The following is a 17,983-nucleotide window of genomic DNA, read 5'->3' on the forward strand; positions in this document are numbered from 1 at the left end:
AAGAAAAGACTAGTAAGAAAAAAAGAGAAGACCAATGTGTGATTCCATGGCCTGAAAACGCTAAATATTGTTCCTAAAACGAGGATGGTTGATAATAAACAGATGGATATTAGATAGACAATAAAATAGATCACAAAACAGTAAGAAAAGACTAAGAGGGAGACAACTTAAATCCTAATGGTGTTTTGATACGCCTCAAGTGGGTGACAGCGACAGTGGTGATGGTGATTTAAGTGGTGGTGTTGTTTTTTAAGTGATGGTGGTGACAGAGGTGGTGGTGGCTGGTGATGGTGATTTAAGTGATGTTTTTTTTTAAGTGATAGTGGTGACAGGTGGTGGTGACTGGTGATGGTGATTCAGGTGGTGGTGGTGGTGTTTCCGGTGGTGATGATAGGGACAGTGCTGGTGGTGGTGATGGTGCTTGATGGTAGAGGAGGAGGAGGAGCGGGGAGGGGTATCGTCGTCCCTTCCCGGCCTACTCAAGGAAACTGGACGTGAAAACCTTATCGGCCGTTTCATCGTCTCTCAGGGATGATTCTTGGCTACCTGTCTTGTCGGGCGGAGGCGTTTTTGTCTCCCATCGGAATTTAAGCTTCACTGATTTTCTATTTCTCCTTCCTCGATATCGGTCTGTGTGTAATGCCTGGTTTTGTCACCTTATTACTGTCGTTCTATCGTTTTTTTTATTATGTAAGTTTTTTGGGGTGGGTTCCTTGATTTTTTTTTTTTTTTTTTTTTTTTAAGATTATCAGTAGCGGATTGAATTCTCTTTAGTTTTTTGTTCATTGTCTATTCTATACCGGTCTTAAGAGGGCCGGTATGTCCTTTCTTTTTGGGGGATGTGGTCCTAGATTTTTTGCTTTAGGTTATCATCAGCGTATTATATCCTCTTTAGTTTTCTTTATTTTCTATTCTATTCTATGTAAGGGATCCATTTTTTTTTTTTTTTTTTTTTACTGGGGGAGGTAAGGCAATCGTACACGTGTAATGCATCGCGGCTCAATACGTGCAGGATGTGGTATTTACCTGCCCTCAAATTAATGAACACCTTTGGCCATGCAGATTGTTTTGTTCCATCCTAGTGTGTGGCCGCGGGCGTGGTGTGACTGGCTGGCTGGTTAGTGTGGCCGTGTCGGGGCACCTTGGACTGGTTTGATAACGACCGGACTGGTGATCTTGCTAACTGCGTACCATTTGTTTGCTCTTCGTGAGAATCGGTTGTTGATGCAGTTGGTGCTTTCCTTGTTTGCGTTTGTTTACGGTATAAGGAGACAGACCCAAGAGCTTTATAGTTCAGAAATGAAAGAAAAATGAAACGCCTTCCACACGCCGCTACTAATAAGAAGAGGAAGATATCAAGAGTTTATGAAATAATGTTCCTTAGGTGTTTTACTGTATCTCTCTTGAAAGAGTATCATAGAACGGAGGAATATCGGCCTTTTACTCATCATATGGAATACTTCTGTAATATTCAAACTCTCCATATTCCCGTCGGGTTTTACAACTTTTGGCGTGTAAATCTCGGCATCACTTGAAACCTATTACCAGAAACAATGTTAAAGAAATCCACCAGAAGCAATAAGTCATGTCTTACCGGAAGTTTACGGTAATGAGATTCTATGAAGCTTAATGACGCCACTGTAGGGCTTGTGTTTACTTGGAAGAGCCATCGTAAGGGAGAGGACGGCGAAGGGTGTGTGGGTGGGTGGGTGGCAGCCTGACGATGGTGGAGGGGGTGGTGGGGAGCTCCTCGACTCTCACCTGAGCCAGCGCTGCGGCAGGTCGCGGGACGCCCTCTCAGCCCCTCACCTGCCTCAGTCTCCCCGCAGCGCCGCCGAAGCACGCACAGCCGCCTCACCGTCCCCGCCGACACACACATCCGCGCTCAGTGTCTCGCGGTCATCAGTCGCTCCGATCTCTGGGCGACTGTCTTGTTGCGTGAGTGTTGCGCGTACGCCAGCACAGCCCGGGTGACGATTGCCTCGAGACCTTACTAGTGACACGTGTGGCAGGAGTGTATGGCGGATGTAAACCCTAACCTATATACCAGTGAGTGACATACATTGGAAAGCTGTGAACATGCTCTTGGTTCATGGGCCGAAAATATGATAAAACGTCTCAAACTGTGTATCGCGTGTCAGTCGTGCCCAACGTTTGCCCCCGCCACGTGTTTTGTTGTTGTGGAGGAGAGGAGGAAGGAAGCCGCGGCGGGAATGCCAAGTTCAAGTTCAGGGGCAGCGTGTGAGGCATCTCCTGCCCGGTGTTGCGGCCCACGCGGCGACGCTCCTTCCGCGAACTGAAAACTAAAACTGAAGAAAGACAGAAACATCCTTTTTTTGGCAGAAACGAATGTAAAAGTGAATGAGGTGATAAGTTTACTGTGTTGAAATACTGGATGAGTTAGACATGTGAAACTGGTGACTTGTGAGATACTCGGACTCGTGGAGATAGCCTTGTTGATAGTTTTGAAGAGTATCGTTAGTATAGAATTGAACTAAGTGTTGCCGTGACAGTGACAGCTGGAGAGGAGTTGAAATATCACAGAATCAAAGCATGTGTCGCCCCTCTCACTGCTCACCGCTACCAACCGTAATTCCAGCATATTCATTCACCATCACGCCCCTGCAGCAAGCTTGGACCCACATCCCAGCCGCTCCTCCGCTTGTGGTGTTTACAGTCTGTTGTTTGGAGTACCGCAGAGGCTCGTAACTTTCACAAGGGGAAAGAGAACCAACCATTCCAGCGTTGGGGAGGGAAACAGGCCTGAAACCACGCTAGCATTTATGTTATGGAAAGGCTTTTTTATCACCCTGTTTTAGTACCCTTTGTGATGCAACGCGGGGCATTCGGGGACTTTTGACAAGCATGTAAAAGAGAAAAGCTGAGGCCGATAAACAAGTATTGCGGACCGGTTCCAAGGAGGAGGTAGAGGGGGAGGGATGGAGGGAGGGGGAGGGGAGCAGCAGGGAAAGCTTGCTCGGTGTGGTAGCCCCCTGTTGCCCCACATACTCACGAACTCACGCGGCCGGACCCTGGGCAATGGTTGTGGTGTGCAGCTGCAAGGAGGATGTTCTCGCCTTTAAATGTATACTGCAGGGGGCACTTGTGAATTCTGGCTTGTTGTCGGGTGTTGTTTTTCCTTGATATCGTTGAGCTGTTTGTTCTGTTTTTTCCTCTTTCTTATATCTTTTTCTATTGTGTTTGCATGTTTTTTTATATCTTAGTCCTGCCTTTCTTTATATCTTTATTTTATTTATTTATTTATTTATTTTTTGCTTCTCGTTCCTTCTTCCTTTATTTACGTTCTTTCTCCATCCTTTGTTTACCTTAATACTTCATTCTCTTCATTCTCCCTTGATTCCTTTTCACTTTTTTTGTTACCATTTACCTCGTTCTTTCTTTCATTCTTTTCCTCCTGCTCTCCTTCCTTTCTTCCTTCTTTCCTTTCATTCTTCCATCCAATACATCCATCCATCCATTTCTTCCTTCTTGCCTCCTTTTCTTCTTCCCTCACACTCTCCTTACCTCTTCACCGCAACACTACATAATCCACCATTGAGACGACAGATGTCAGATGTCTCCCATGTGGCATCAAGGGGATTTATCATAACACGAGTCACGTAGCATCTATTCGCCCCCTCCCTCCTCCTCCCCCCCCCCCTCCCCTTGTCGCCCCACGTCTCAGGGCACACAGTTACCGTAAAAGGAAGGTACCGGAGCCAACACGAAGGGACGGTCGCTGCAAGAATCTTTTATTTTATATCTTGGTCGTGGTCTTGAACTTGATTTTGATATTGAGAGGGTGTTGGGTTCATTCCTTGCCCTACCCTAGTGACGTGTGTTTGTTTTGTGTTTGTTTCTGCCCAGTAATAGTTCCGTTTGTGTAGTTTGGTAGGTGTTTGTTTTTCTGGGTATATATATTTTTTTTTTTGGGGGGGGGGATGGGGAAGGAGTATAAAGGGGTGCTTTTTTCTTTGCATTTCTTTTCTTTTAATTTCTTTGTTTCTTTGTTTATTCGATGTTTTTCTATGTCATCATTCCCATTGTCATCATCATCATCATTTTCTTTTCTTTTCATTTTCTTCATTATCAATTTTAATTACGACTATTACTATTATTACTACTACTACTACTACTACTACTACTACTACTACTACTACTACTACTACTACTTCCATCACTACTGCCACTACTTCTGTTTTCGGTTGTTGTTATTGTTGTCGATAATGATGATGATGATTATGGTGCCTCCCTTTTTAAGCTCCCTGAGGCCTGTTTTGGCGTATAAGTAGAATTCATGAACGTCCTCAGTGTGAGGTGCGGAATACAACACGACTCGCCAAACCAGCTGATGTTTTTTATTGGTATTGACCTTCTTACTTCATCTTCTTTCTTCTTCAGTTCTCCTTTTCCTTTTCATCCTACGGTAGTATCAGTAACCACTTATTGTTTCTATTATTATCAATGCTTGATTATAATGCGAGAGATTTTGATGCACATATGAATAGTGATCTACATGATATAAATGCTATTCAGGCTATAATGATAGAGATTTTAACGCTCCCATGAATAGTGATCCACGTTCCCGCCAATGCTACCAAGGCTCGCTATGTTAGGATCTTCCGGGTTGGGCTCCCGTTAATAAGATGCCAGTACGTTGACCATTGCTGCGAGGCCTGCTGTGTATACTTAAGCGTAGCATTCGTGTATAACAAAAGTACAAGGTTCTTTTTGATGCTGAACTTTTCGTCTACTACTCGTCCAAGTCTTTTTAGTCCTTCTGCACCGGAAAACACAAAGTTGGTAGGTCAGTCTCACTAGGTTATAACTGTGCTTTATTTTTGCTATTGGTACGTTAAAAATTCATATACATTTTCTTCCATTATGAATATACTCAGAATAACCGACCGTTTTATATAACCTGCAGAACAAGGCAGTATCTAGCATCATAACAAGTGCATTGTGTAGATAACTGACGACATCCGGCGGGTACTTTTTTTCATGTTTTCGGAAAGCTTTTGTCTTAGAGTAACGCGGCGGAGTTCAAGGCCACAGTAAGGGAGGGAGGCAGGCACGCAGGCATGAAGGGCAAGGCAAGCTAGGGCAGGGCAGGGCAGGGCAGCGAGCACCGTCCTGTGTGGGCCAGTAGGACGCGGGGCCCGGGGCGATGGCATGGGTACTGCGTGAGGCCCAAGCAAAAGGGGAGACCAAAAGGACCTTAAAATGTTTCAGGATTCGGTGGATAGTATTCTTAGAGCTCTTTTAGGATCGTATTTATTTGTACCCCAAGCTAAGATGTAAATAATTAAGTGGTTATGTAGTTTTGTATGTAAATAGTTGCGTAGAAGAGTGCGTCAGTGAGAGAACAGTATAGGCCTCACGTGCCCCTGTATAGGATATAAGTACTTAGGTGGGTAGGTTTTTGGGTATGTGAGTAGGTATGGTAGTGGCTGCTGTGGGGGACCGAAGTGGGTAATGCTGGCAGCCCGGGTGTCGCTACGAACCTCCTGCTGGCGGCCACCAGCCTAACTTTCGCGACCCCAGAAGTGTGTCAGTGGCCCCGTGCCCAGCCCCCTCTCATACCCCAAGACCCGCTCAGCCAGCCCAGCGACCGCCGCCCCCACCCCGTCCACCCCGGAACTACACACTCGCCTACGCTGCCCTCCCTCTCGTCCCCCTCTCTGTTCCTGCCACTTGGGTAACACTTGATATTTGTAAACCTTAATGACAAGTCCAGTGTGTTTTTCGTGGTTGCCGATAGGAAATTCTCTTTTATTGAACTTCTTTCCGTTTAAATCAGTGGCATTATTCCTTCACACTGCATTAACGATATCTAGAGAGGTCAGCTTTTGATAACTTTGAAATCAAACTGAAAAGTGAGAGAAATATAATAACAGAGTCAGTAGTCAGTGGACAGTATAACCAGTGAGTCAAAAGGTCAAAAGATCAGCAGTAGGAGTCGATCTGTACTTCGTCGGAGGTGGACGAGAAAGCTGAAAAAATATAAATAAAGGAACCAAGACAAGAAGTAGTATTCGATCTGCACTAAATAAACGTCGAAAAAATAACCCGTAAAGAAACAAAAGATAAACAGTAGGAGGTCGGTCATCAGTCAGCGGACAGCAAAGTAGAAGAGTAAAAAAAAAAAAACAGATTATGAAGCAGTACTCGTCTATCTGCCATAAGCGGACGGACACGGGGGGGGAATATGAAGCCAATGACTCGTGTGTGTTCAGTTTGCGATGCAGCTCACGATGGGACGCACCGCTATTGCCCGGCCACGCTTGCAGACGGAGAGGTATTGCTAGGGATTGGTGTAGGTCAGGTAACAGACCCTCGACAGATATTTATTTCTCTGTTACGTTTGAAGGAAGCTTTTGTTTATCGCTGGAGCGCTGGTAAAAGAGAGAAAACATAGAAGACTTGGGGGTTTTATGTGTGTTGGTTGGGGGTGGAAGGGTGGTATGTGTGTGTGTGTGTGTATGGTATGACGGAAAAATTGGCAGCGTGAGATGTCGCCTGTAAGTGGCATGTGTCGGAAGCGTGTGTGGGAGGGAGGAAGGGTCAGGGTGGCAGGTTAGGGTGCCGGGAGGGAGGTGCTGACTGGTTGGGGGGCGGGCAGCAGCAGCAGCATGGTGACCCACATCCCCGACAGGCTCCACCAGCTGCCCCACAGAGCTTGAAGGTCACACACACACACACACACACACACACACACACACACACACACACACACACACACACACACACACACACACACACACACACACACACACTTTAGGACACTCATCTCGTGGCGGAAGTCAAGCTGTTGTCTTAGTGAGAGAAAAAAATCATGTCGTAATGTCTCTGCAAGGGTTGTGGATTCCGCGTTGAAAGCAGGAAGGAGTCAGGATAGTTTAAGGGCTGCAACGAAATATATAAAAAAAATATTTAAAAAATCAAGTACCGTAATATATAAAAATTCAGTAGATATAAGTATGAATAATTAATTGAAGGTTGCAACAAAAATAAGAAAAAAAAACAAGTAAACAATAGATAAATCCTCAATAAATGTAAGTATGAATAAGTAATTGAAGGACTGGAACAAAATAAAAAAGAAAAGGCAAACAATACAAATAAATGTCCTCAATAACTACAACTTTGAATAAATAAACCATGAATAAACATAATACCCTTTCACTCACTCTACTCGTCAACAACAACATGGATTTTTCTTACACTATTATTGATGCCCACTAATTAGCACTGACTATTCTTCTGATTCGCTAAGATGTGTTCCTCGCCACGAGAGCTTAAGTTCACCCACGAATACGCTGGGGGGAAGGGGGCGGGATGGGGGTGGGTGGTCTTTTTCAGGGTCATGAGGTTAAGAAAGGGCGTGAAGAGTTGGTAGGAGGGTGTCGGTGGCGCAAGAAGGTAAACAACAACCGAAAAAACTGTTCATTGTGGCGCCGAGTGTTATTGTACTCAAGAATAGAAGTAAAAGAAGTGCTGTATTCCTTTTTCTTTCTCTTTTTTTTTTGGTGTGTGTGCGTGTGTGTGTGTCCCTCATCAAGGTATAATTTCACACCTCTAATAGCCATCCTGTCAGTACGGTTTCTATTTTATTTTCCTAGAGTTGAGAGAAAACAGCGTGTATCTTGAAGGTTTCTGTTAGTTGCTCATGCCTTAACGCCAGGGAGGGTGACGAAGAGGGTGAAAGAAAGGAGTGCAGGTGAGCGGAGGGAGGGGAGAAGCGTAAGGTGAGAGGAAGAGAAAGGGGGAGAGTGGGGAGTAGAGGGAGATACATGGAAATATAGGGGATGGGATTTGAAGGAGGAAGAAACGTAGGTAAAAGTATGGATGGGTAAGGGAGGGAGAAGGGAGGTAAGAGTGAAGTATTGAAGGATGGCGATGAGTAAGAGTGCGGTGGTGCATGGTGAAGGTGTGACGTGTGGGGAGGTTGGCGTTGGGTGTTGGTGCGTGGCGAGGTGATGGTTATTGTGGTTGTGGTTGGAAGCAGGGCCATGAAGGATAAGATACGGTGGTTTGGGTTGCAAGTTGGGGGTTTGGTGGGTGATTCTGAGTCCCATCGTGTTTGGTCTGGTGTAAAAGTGGTCTCAGGTTGTGGTAGTGGCTGTAAGATACGGTGGTTGGTGTTGCATGTTGGGGGTTTGGTTGATGTTTCTGGGTCCCTTCTTGTCTGGTCTAAAAGTGGCCATAGGTTTATGTAAGGTACGCAAGATAATGCTTTTCCTATCTTCTATCTTTTTAACCTTCCTCACACCCCCATCTTGCTGGTTTATGTTACATGTTCGGCGTTTGGTTGATGTTTCTGGGTCTTATCTGGTTCGGTCTTGTCTCGTAGTGGTCGTAGGTTTTTCTAAGGTACGCAAGATAATGCTTTTCCTATCCTCTTCATACCTAGCCTTCCTCACACCCCCATCTTGCTGGTTTATGTAATATGTTCGGGGTTTGGTTGATGTTTCTGGGTCTCGTCTGGGTTCGTCTAGTGGCGGTCGTAAGTTTTTGTAAGGTACGTAAGATGATGCTTTTCCTATCTTCTTCGCACCTTGTCTTCCTCACGTCCTCTCCTAATTATGTTTTCTGGGTCTCATCTTGCCTTGTCTGGTCTAATAGTTGTCTTAGGTTTGTGTAAGGTGCGTGCGATGATGCTTTTTCAGTCTTCTCACTTCACACCTTGCCTTCCACACCCCCTCACCTGATTACAAGCTTACCTTTCACTTTTTCGCACCTGAACTCTAACTACACGGTTACCTTTGATCTTATTGCCGCACGTGAGCTCTCTCCCTGCAGCGGCTTCATTCTCCGCCCTGTAGGTATAAGTATTGGAACCGTTGGCGCCGGAAGGGACCCGCGTGTAGTTCAGTCTTTTGTGAGAGTGACGAGACGGCTTCCGGGGACAGAGCGATTGAGGCGCTGGCTGAGGCTTTCTCGTGACTTGGGGTTTCGTTTATCTTAAGGCGTTTTGTCACTGCGGTCTCTCGCGTGTTAGTGTGGTGACTTTGGCGTTGTATCCGTCTTGTTTTGTCTTGTATTAGGCCCTCCAGTAACGTGTTCACACAGCATTAGTGATGTACGGATAAGGGTGCTCGCAGACAGCCTCCAAACCTCTAATATTTGATCAGCTGAAGTCGCTTGTCATGGTATTCGGTCGTATTTCTTAGCGTGTATGGCGTTTCATCCATCTTTCCCTTGGTAATGGAGACGGATCAAGGGATGAACATAGAGTATATACAAAAAGGAATTGCCGGTAACATGATGCTCCTGTGAAAGAGAGCAGATGAAGACCAAGAGACAAGACGAATCTCCAGAATGATAAAATATAGTCCCAGTGATGTCTCTACACTCCGTTCTTCGATGCCTCACGTCTGGCTCTTTTATAAGGCCTTCAAGCACCGTTCTCACGCACTAAAGGAACTCGAGTAAGGGCGTCCAGGCAGCCTCCCACATACGCACCGGAAAGGGCATAACAAGGGGTGGGAAAAGAGGGTAGGAGCGGCAGGATGTCATGGGAAGTGAGGAGAAAAACTGCATGTCTTGCGTAAGTGTTTAAAAAAGGGTTGGAGGGTAAAGGGAACATTATGGGAGTGAAAGTAAGGGAGAGGAAGTAAAGGGTTGAGTTTTTGCAGCCGTGTTTTGCATTTTCGTGCATGTACACACGCGCTTGGTTGTCCGCCGAGGGTGACTGACTGACTGTTGCCGTTTCTTTTCGAGAGTTAAACTGGTGCGCTCAGAGGACGATGACTCCCTCTCGTGCAGCGTTACTGACTCACTCTCTTACTCACTCATCATTCCCAATACTCTTCACTCACTCGGGCAATCATCTGGTATTACTCTCTCACACCTTGGAACGCTAGGCACTGACTCCTCCACTCACCCAGTCCCTCTAACACACGCTCAGACAATGTATCTCCCTCACACACACATTGCCAAGATTGCTCCCTCACTTAGTCTATCAAACAACATTACGCCTTCTAACACCACGTCCTTACACACACACACACACACACACACACACACACACACACACACACACACTGGGAACGCTACTCTTTCTCACTCACTCACTCACTCACTCACTCACTCAGGCAACCAAAACAACATTACCTCCTCACGCACCATTTCCCAAACACACACACACTGACGACGTTACTCATCCCCTCATTCCCTCACTCAATCACTCAGAATTACTCACTCCACGCACCAAGGCACCGATCGGGTCAGCTCTTCCCAGTGACTCACCATGACGGAAGACAAGTATGCGCGTAACAGCTGGACGGTGGCTGGAAGGGAAGTCTGGACAAGTGGGGTTAATTTGAACATTCTGAGGAACACTAAATGGAGACTTCGCCCGACCCACCGGAAGCTGTGAGAGGGTGGATGAAAGGGAGGGTGACGAGGAGGGTGAGGGTGGACTGCGGCCGAAGGAGAGTCGTGGGAGAGTGAGGATGGGAGAGTAGAAGTGGTCACGCCCCTCAGGCCCTTCCTTTCTTTACATCAATACGTGAAACAAGGTGATGATTTGTCTTTTTTTTTTTTAATGCTGGCTATAGCGTCGGTAGGCTCTCTTGAGGGTCATTTTAGACGCCCCCAGCCCTTTAGTGGTGCAAACGAATTTTATTTATAGTGGCTGCTGTGATGCATGACTCTCTGCTTGACCTCCTGGGGAAAGAAAGTTATGGAGGGCAGGTAAATATTCGCTTTTGATGTTTAATTGCGTGGTTGTTCTGTGATTCTCGTTCAGCAGTGCAGCCTTGTACAGAACAGATCCGAGGACGTGTTTTGCAAATAGTTAAGACTTCTTGGTTGAATACTATATGATGGGACAGGTGAGGATGGGGATGGTGGTGGTGGTGGTTATGGGAAGAAAAAAAAAAGGAATAAACAGCGGAAGCGGGAGAGGGGGAATGAGAGGAAGTGCTGTAGAACGAGTAGGAGGAAGTGGACAGCGGGAAAGGGAAGGAGGAAAAAGGAGGAGGAGGAAGGTGAGTTGGATCTCGTTTGGACCACAACACATGTCCTGCTAACTGGACCTACCTCTTATCTAAGGGGCTTCGGTGCACCTTAGTAATAAAGGGATGGACGGCTTCTCTCTTTGATATGCTTGTGTGTTTAAAGGTAATATTGTATCTAAATGAGAGAGGGAGAGGGAGAGAGGGAGAGGGGGAGAGAGAGAGCGTACCTTAGGTGAATGAGATGGAGGAGGAGGAGAGAGGAGAGGAGGAGGAGGTGGTCGCAGGGGGAGGGAGTGGATCTGGAGGCTGACTGGCTGGCTGGCTGGCTGCGGGCGGGCGAGCGGGCGAGCGGGCATGGAGGATGTGTGTTTGTGGGTCACACCGAAAAAAGCGCTCGTGGAATGCTAAGAGGCAGCTCGCCATCCCCGGCCGTGGCGAGGAGGAGGAGCAGTAGCAGTTGCAGGCCCCGGTCGTGTCAATGGCAGCTCTTTGTTAACACACACGCACGCACACACACACACACACACACACACACACACACACACACACACACACACACACACACACATGCACAGGCACAGTTACAGGTATACGCGGAAGAGTACATAATTCCATTCGTTTTGGAAGAAAAAAGTTAAAAAATAGAAGGAAATTTTGACGTGATGGAGTGAGATGCTGGAATGGGTACGGCTAGGTGTCATGGAAAGGAGAGAAAGAGGGAGAGGGTGGTAGGAGAGGTAGAGGGAAGAGGTTTGTTGTCATAGAAGGGGTGACGGGATGCTAGGTGGAGAGATGTGCTGTCAGGAAGGGATGAGGAAGTTAAGAGGTAGTGGGTGTGAGGGTCCTGTTCCCAGCGTGTTGAAAGCTCCACGAGGTGTCCGAGAGTTAGGTTGTGGTGCCAAGGAGGTTGTAGTGCACGGGGACGAGTGTTTGTACCTGTTTCTTGATGGGCTTTGGTGTAGGTTGTGATGATGGTTGGTCACTTTCAGGCAGCTTATCGTATTTATGTCTTTTTTTGTCGTGACTTTATACGGACCGTCGGAAGCTGAACGCGGTCTTTTTAATGTTTTCTCTTTTACGTGAATACAGTTGTGAGACTTTCCTTTAATGTTCCCTGTTATCAATGACTTGCTGGGAAAAAAATAGTAGAATAAACACTTACAAATACCTCAAACACACATGTGAATAGCTCTTTCAGTATACGCAAATATCACTAACCTACTTAGGAGTCTCAAGCTCAGGGTATCATTTGGGGAACACGGCTTAACTTAACATGGTCGTATAACTATAGAATATCCAGTAGGCTTAACACGCATGGGTTTGGAAAAGATTGAGAAAAAAAAAAAAACAAGAAACGTGTTAGCCATACATGTTCCGCTCACAAGTCTTTACCTTTCACTGCACACACTTCGAAGTCGCTCATCTGTGAAGCATGGAAGAGCTATGGACGTGTTGGCATGTCCCCCGGCGCAAGAAATTGATCTCTTTTATGTGTTTGATTTTTGGTATTAGTTGTCATGGATAAGTAGGCGTGTGTAAGAGGGATCGAGTGATGCTCTTAGTTAGCTTTCCGCCCTTCTTATCGCTGGAATGAAGGCTGAAGTGTTGTTTCCTTTGGTCTGTTTGGATATTAGTTGTGTTCTCGTAAATAGGCTGCCGTGTGTAAGGAGGGGTGGTGTTTTCAGTGATTATCTTTGCTCTCCACTTCTCGCTGGAATGAAGGCTAAAGTGTTGTTTCCTTTGGTCTGTTTGGATATTAGTTGTGTTCTCGTAAATAGGCTGGCGTGTGTAAGGAGGGGTGGTGTTTTCAGTGATTATCTTTGCTCTCCACTTCTCGCTGGAATGAAGGCTAAAGTGTTGTTTCTTTTGGTCTGTTTGGATATTAGTTGTGTTCTCGTAAATAGGCTGCCGTGTGTAAGGAGGGGTGGTGTTTTCAGTGATTATCTTTGCTCTCCACTTCTCGCTGGAATGAAGGCTAAAGTGTTGTTTCCTTTGGTCTGTTTGGATATTAGTTGTGTTCTCGTAAATAGGCTGCCGTGTGTAAGGAGGGGTGGTGTTTTCAGTGATTATCTTTGCTCTCCACTTCTCGCTGGGGTGAAGGCTAAAGTGTTGTTTCCTTTGGTCTGTTTGGATGTTAGTTGTGTTCTCGTAAATAGGCTGGCGTGTGTAAGGAGGGGTGGTGTTTTCAGTGATTATCTTTGCTCTCCACTTCTCGCTGGGGTGAAGGCGGAAGTGTTGTTTCCTTCGGTCTATCCGGATATTAGTTCTCGTAAATAGGTAGGCGTGTGTAAGGAGTACGGGGTGATGTTCTTAGTAATATTATCTTTCGTCTCCACTTCTCGCTGGGGTGAAGGCGGAAGTGTTTGTTTCTTCTGGTCTGTCTGGGTCGATTCCTGAAGGCCTGTGTGACTGATTGCAGGACTTTTTTGTTTCTTCATGACATTTGTACTCTGCATGACTCAACACTAATAATTCTGCTCCTTGCCAATAACAAAAATTAATTGTTGTAATATTGATTCTTTTTCTACACTTCACACAAAAAAAAAAAAAAAAAACGTGGATATGTGTTCTCGTCAGTGTAAGGTTAGGTTTCTTGTAATTTCTATTGAGTGGTAAGCCTCATTACCTCATTACCCCCTTTTATCAAGCCACCTGTCGAATGGCTCAACAGGTAAAATTATGTGGTGAGTCCTAACGTGTTATCAGATTACTTTTAAGAATGTCTTGAGAATTCCTTTAGGTGAGGTAAATAACAATGAACAGACGCCGCAAATAGAATGTGAAGCTGGGTCTTGGGGACATGACACAATACCTCACAGCTGTAGACCATTATTGGATTCCTCATAGTTGCCAGAATGAAGTAAGAGTCTTGGGTGTGAGTTTTTGGGATGGTTGTGTCTCCCAGTGATGTGCCTCTCGTCTGGTTATTCTTTCTGTGGATTCTTGGAGGCATAAGACGATACCTCACAGCCATAGGCCATTATAGGACGCCTCATAGTTGCTAGAATGAAGTATGAGTCTTGGGTGTGAGTTTTGGGGATGGTTGTGTCTCCCAGTGATGTGCTTCTCGTCTGGTTATTCTGTCTGTGGATTCTTGGAGGCATAAGACGATACCTCACAGCCTTAGGCCATTATAGGACGCCTCATAGTTGCCAGAATGAAGTATGAGTCTTAGGTGTGAGTTTTGGGGATGGTTGTGTCTCCCAGTGATGTGCTTCTCGTCTGGTTATTGTTTGTCGATTCTTGGAGGCAATACTCGATACCTCACAGCCTTAGACTATTGCAGGACGCCTCATAGTTGCCAGAATAAAGACGTAACCTCTCTTCTGGCCACTCCTGTTTGGTTTGCAGGAGTAGAGCTTAGCGGGCTGTTTTGCTTTGTCCTTGTTTTCTTTTGTTTGTTCCTTTCTTTCTTTGTTGCCGTTTCGTTTACCATAAAGAACCAGGTGTGCATTGTGGGGGTGCTCGTTTCTCCCAGTGATGCGCCTCTCGTCTGGTTACTCCGGCTCTCGAGGTCTGCCGGGGGCGTTGACACTCTTAGATAAGCCCACTTAACCTCCACCCCACGTTGCGTCAAGTGGAGGCAGGCGAGGCAGGATGCGGTGGTTTAGTGAGGCGATCAATGCCACTAGACTGATGATGTTTGATTGCTGTCCAACCTGACGTAGAGTTTTTGTTTTGGTTGTGTTGTGTTCATGTTGTTCCTTCCTTTTTTTGCTTCTTTCCCTTGATGTGATGTGTTTTTCTTACGTTGGTGTTTTTTAAGTCATCTGCTAGGTCATGCTTTTTTTTTATCAACGTATTCTGACTTTAAAAATAGGTTAATGGGGATAGTAGACCAGCGTTACATGAATATTCGTTGATTCATGTTCTTTAATCTGAGGTAAAGTGTGTAAGAATTTTGCACCGTAGTAAATTTCCTAACTCTGAGGTTATAAAATTGTTGCATGAGTTTTGGTTAGGCGTGCAAATGCTGGAAACTTCACATATTTATCTTACGTATTTTTTTAGTGTTTTCGCGTCATATGTGTCCGTGTGTGTGTGTGTGTGTGTGTGTGTGTGTGTGTGTGTGTGTGTGTGTGTGTGTGTGTGTGTGTGTGTGTGTGTGTGTTTCGTAAAGTTTTCAAGAGAGTGTGATGCTTTATAGTGTGGCGAGAGGGAGATCCGTCCTTGATTTATGGGATTGTAATGTGGTGTTGAGGGGAGGTGGCGAGGAGGGGAGTACCGACCATGCTCCCTCCCTCCCCATCCTCCTCCTCTTCTCCCTCCACCTCTCCACCCCCTTCCCCGCCTGTGAGGGTCGCTGTGGTGTGCCTCGCTGCCCCGTCCCGCCCCCATCCGCTTTCTACCTCACGCTTGCCTCGTTTCTGGCTTTCTCCCGCCATAAAGCCCACCGAGTCAGCGGCTGCGGCGTTACGGAGGAAAAAATAGCGAAACGAGTTATGCAGCGAGTGTGTGATTGCTTTCCTGGGCTGAGAGAAAAAAAATGTATATAGATAGATAGATAGATAGATACAGATAGATAGATATAGAAAGATAGACAGATAGAGAAAGATAGACAGATATAGAAAGATAGATAGATATAGAAAGGTAGACAAATAGCGAAAGATAGACAGAAAGATAGTCATAAAGAAAGATAGACAGATAGAGAATTAGAGAGAGAGAGAGAGAGAGAGAGAGAGAGAGAGAGAGAGAGAGAGAGAGAGAGAGAGAGAGAGAGAGAGAGAGAGAGAGAGAGAGAGAGAGAGAGAGAGAGAGAGAGAGAGAGAGAGAGTTAACCACAACACTATAACTGCATTTAGTAGACACGTTAACCATATCTCTGACCGTGCTGAGACCTCGGGCATCCACTGAGTTATGTGAGCCGCCGTGGGATGGGTTAAGGTTCTTAGGCCTACTGACGGCAGCCTCTTGGTCGGTGCCTCGGGCGGTGTGGGCAGGCAAGTCAGGGAGGCCCAACCCTACTACCTGCCTGCCACTGGGTTATCCAAGAAGCGATAACCATCCATCTCCCGCCTTGTATCTACTTAGCCCTGTCCGCGTGTGTCTGCGTGGCTCGTTGACTGATCGTGTGTTTCCTTGGATTAAGAGGGTTGCTTGGGCTTGGGGTCCTGAGAGGGTAGCGGTGGGTGTGTGGAAGTCTTCATCTGTACTATGAATAAAGGAAAGGAAAGCATTGAAACTACTTTAAAGGATTCATTGGGGTTTTGTGAGGATGGACGAGTGTGTGGCAATATTCTACACTAAATAAATGAAAGAGAAGTATTAAAAGTGCCCATATGAAAGTATTGGTTGGCGTCCTCTGAGGAGTAATTAAGGAGTGTGAGAAAGTCTTCATCCATACTGAAAAATATAGGAAGTAAGTCACATAGTCGAATTTTGCTAAGACTTTACTAGGACTGTGGTATACGATGTCCATGTGTGTTACTTGAAGGTTGTATATATATCATGGGAGAGCCGCTTTCCTTCTGAAGCGCTCACGTTGAAAGTTTGCCTCAAATCGTAGCGGGGGGTGGCGAAGAAACTCATTTGCGACGTAAGAAAGCTTCGTAGCAAGAAGTAAAAGTCTTTGTGTGGATGTTTATTTCAAGCAGCGGTGAAAGCACTGAGTTCCTTATTACTTCGAGCGTTTCCTAAAGAACTGTGCATAACCCGTCGGTGCTTCAACACTTTCAGCAGCAACAATGATTCGTGAATGAAACAGTGGCGAGCAAAGCCAAGTGTGATGGCGACAGGAACACTCGAGTGGCGTGTGTGAGGGAGTGAGTGGAGAGGAAGGAGCAGAAGCAGCGACCACTCTCAGCAATTGACTCTCAGACACTGGCGACAAATAATAAGTGAGTGAGAGTGAAGGACAGTCCGCCGCCATGTTCATCAAGGGGGAGATGTTCGAGAGGCTCCTCTGCTGCCGCCGCAAGGTGGTGGAGGAGGACGAGGCGGAGCGCGGCGTGGAGCAGGTGGTTCTGCAGCACACCAACAACAACCAGACCGAGTACATCACCTCCGCTCAGCTGGTCGAGGTAATAATGGCGCCGCTGCTCGCTGCTGTGTCCCCCGCGGCAGGAGAAATGTCTTGCTTTGTTGAAGGAAAATCTTCTCTTTACTTCAACTAGTCATAATACTCAAGAGAAAACTGGTGCCTGGTGTGATTTATGGGCTCTTAGTTATCTATGGGAGTCTACCTATTGCACTGTCATGACGCGGACCTGAAACTAAAGTGTTGTTTTTGTGTTGCAGGTACGTGATGGGAGGCGAACACCGGGAGCGTGAGTACCTGTCCAGCATGCCCCTGCCTTCCCTCACCCCTGATTTGCATGACTCCTATCAGTGCATGAATAATTATGGGTTGCAGTGCTTGGATGTGTATTAGAAGATTAGATAGATACACATTAGATAGAAGATAAATACATACACATTTATATATAGATCGAAGAATTGATATAGAGGTGACTTCCTGGCGTAAAAATATTAGTGACTAGGTGCCACCTCGTCTCTTAATCGATGGAGAATAAGGCATCTTGCACACTGAAACGGTTCATGAATGTTTGCGTCCAGATTCAGCAGTGCTAACCGCCCCCCCTCGACCGCGACCCCCCATAGCGGAGTGTTGTCTTGGGTCTGTCCGCCGGTCCCCAGTCTTGCTAACGTTGAGGAACAAGTGGCCGTTTTCACATGGAACGCGTGAAGGCATCCCGCGCCGCCTCATACGGGAGGACGCCTGTTAGCAGAGCTGTCATGTGGCGCTTCATTTCGGAAACTGTATTTTGAATTTCACCCTCATTAGTAGTCAGCTTACGGAGCGGGGCGCGGCAGGCGGGCGTGGCACGGCGCTGCCAGTGTGTGACGGATGGCGCGTCTGGCATACTCATTACACACACGCGGCGGCCGTGCCCGTGATGAGACAGGTACGCTCATTAATCAGGCCCATGTAAGGTGAAGATTGTAGTGCCGTGGCAATCTGCTCGCGACAACCCCACTCAACGGTCCCGCGCCCCCCTCCAGCGGGGCGCGGGACCGTTGAG

The 17,983-nt window shown here is 46.4% G+C and overlaps 1 protein-coding gene across 3 annotated transcripts in view; it reads left to right on the top strand.

Annotated features, from left to right (window-relative positions):
* Positions 1-17,983, top strand: part of LOC126997517 (proteoglycan 4-like) — a 291,843-nt gene that overhangs the window by 150,004 nt on the left and 123,856 nt on the right. The window contains exons 1-2 of one of the 3 annotated variants that reach the window (XM_050858652.1): positions 1,823-1,938; positions 16,638-16,981. The exons of the other annotated variants lie outside the window; for them this stretch is intronic. Coding sequence (XP_050714609.1) covers positions 16,829-16,981 — 153 coding nt within the window. The 5' untranslated portion in view covers positions 1,823-1,938; positions 16,638-16,828. Of the gene's footprint in view, positions 1-1,822; positions 1,939-16,637; positions 16,982-17,983 lie in introns of those variants that run through there. 3 annotated transcript variants of the gene reach the window in all.

This window comes from Eriocheir sinensis, chromosome 12 (genome assembly GCF_024679095.1).
Source record: "Eriocheir sinensis breed Jianghai 21 chromosome 12, ASM2467909v1, whole genome shotgun sequence".
Classification (NCBI taxonomy): domain Eukaryota; kingdom Metazoa; phylum Arthropoda; class Malacostraca; order Decapoda; family Varunidae; genus Eriocheir; species Eriocheir sinensis.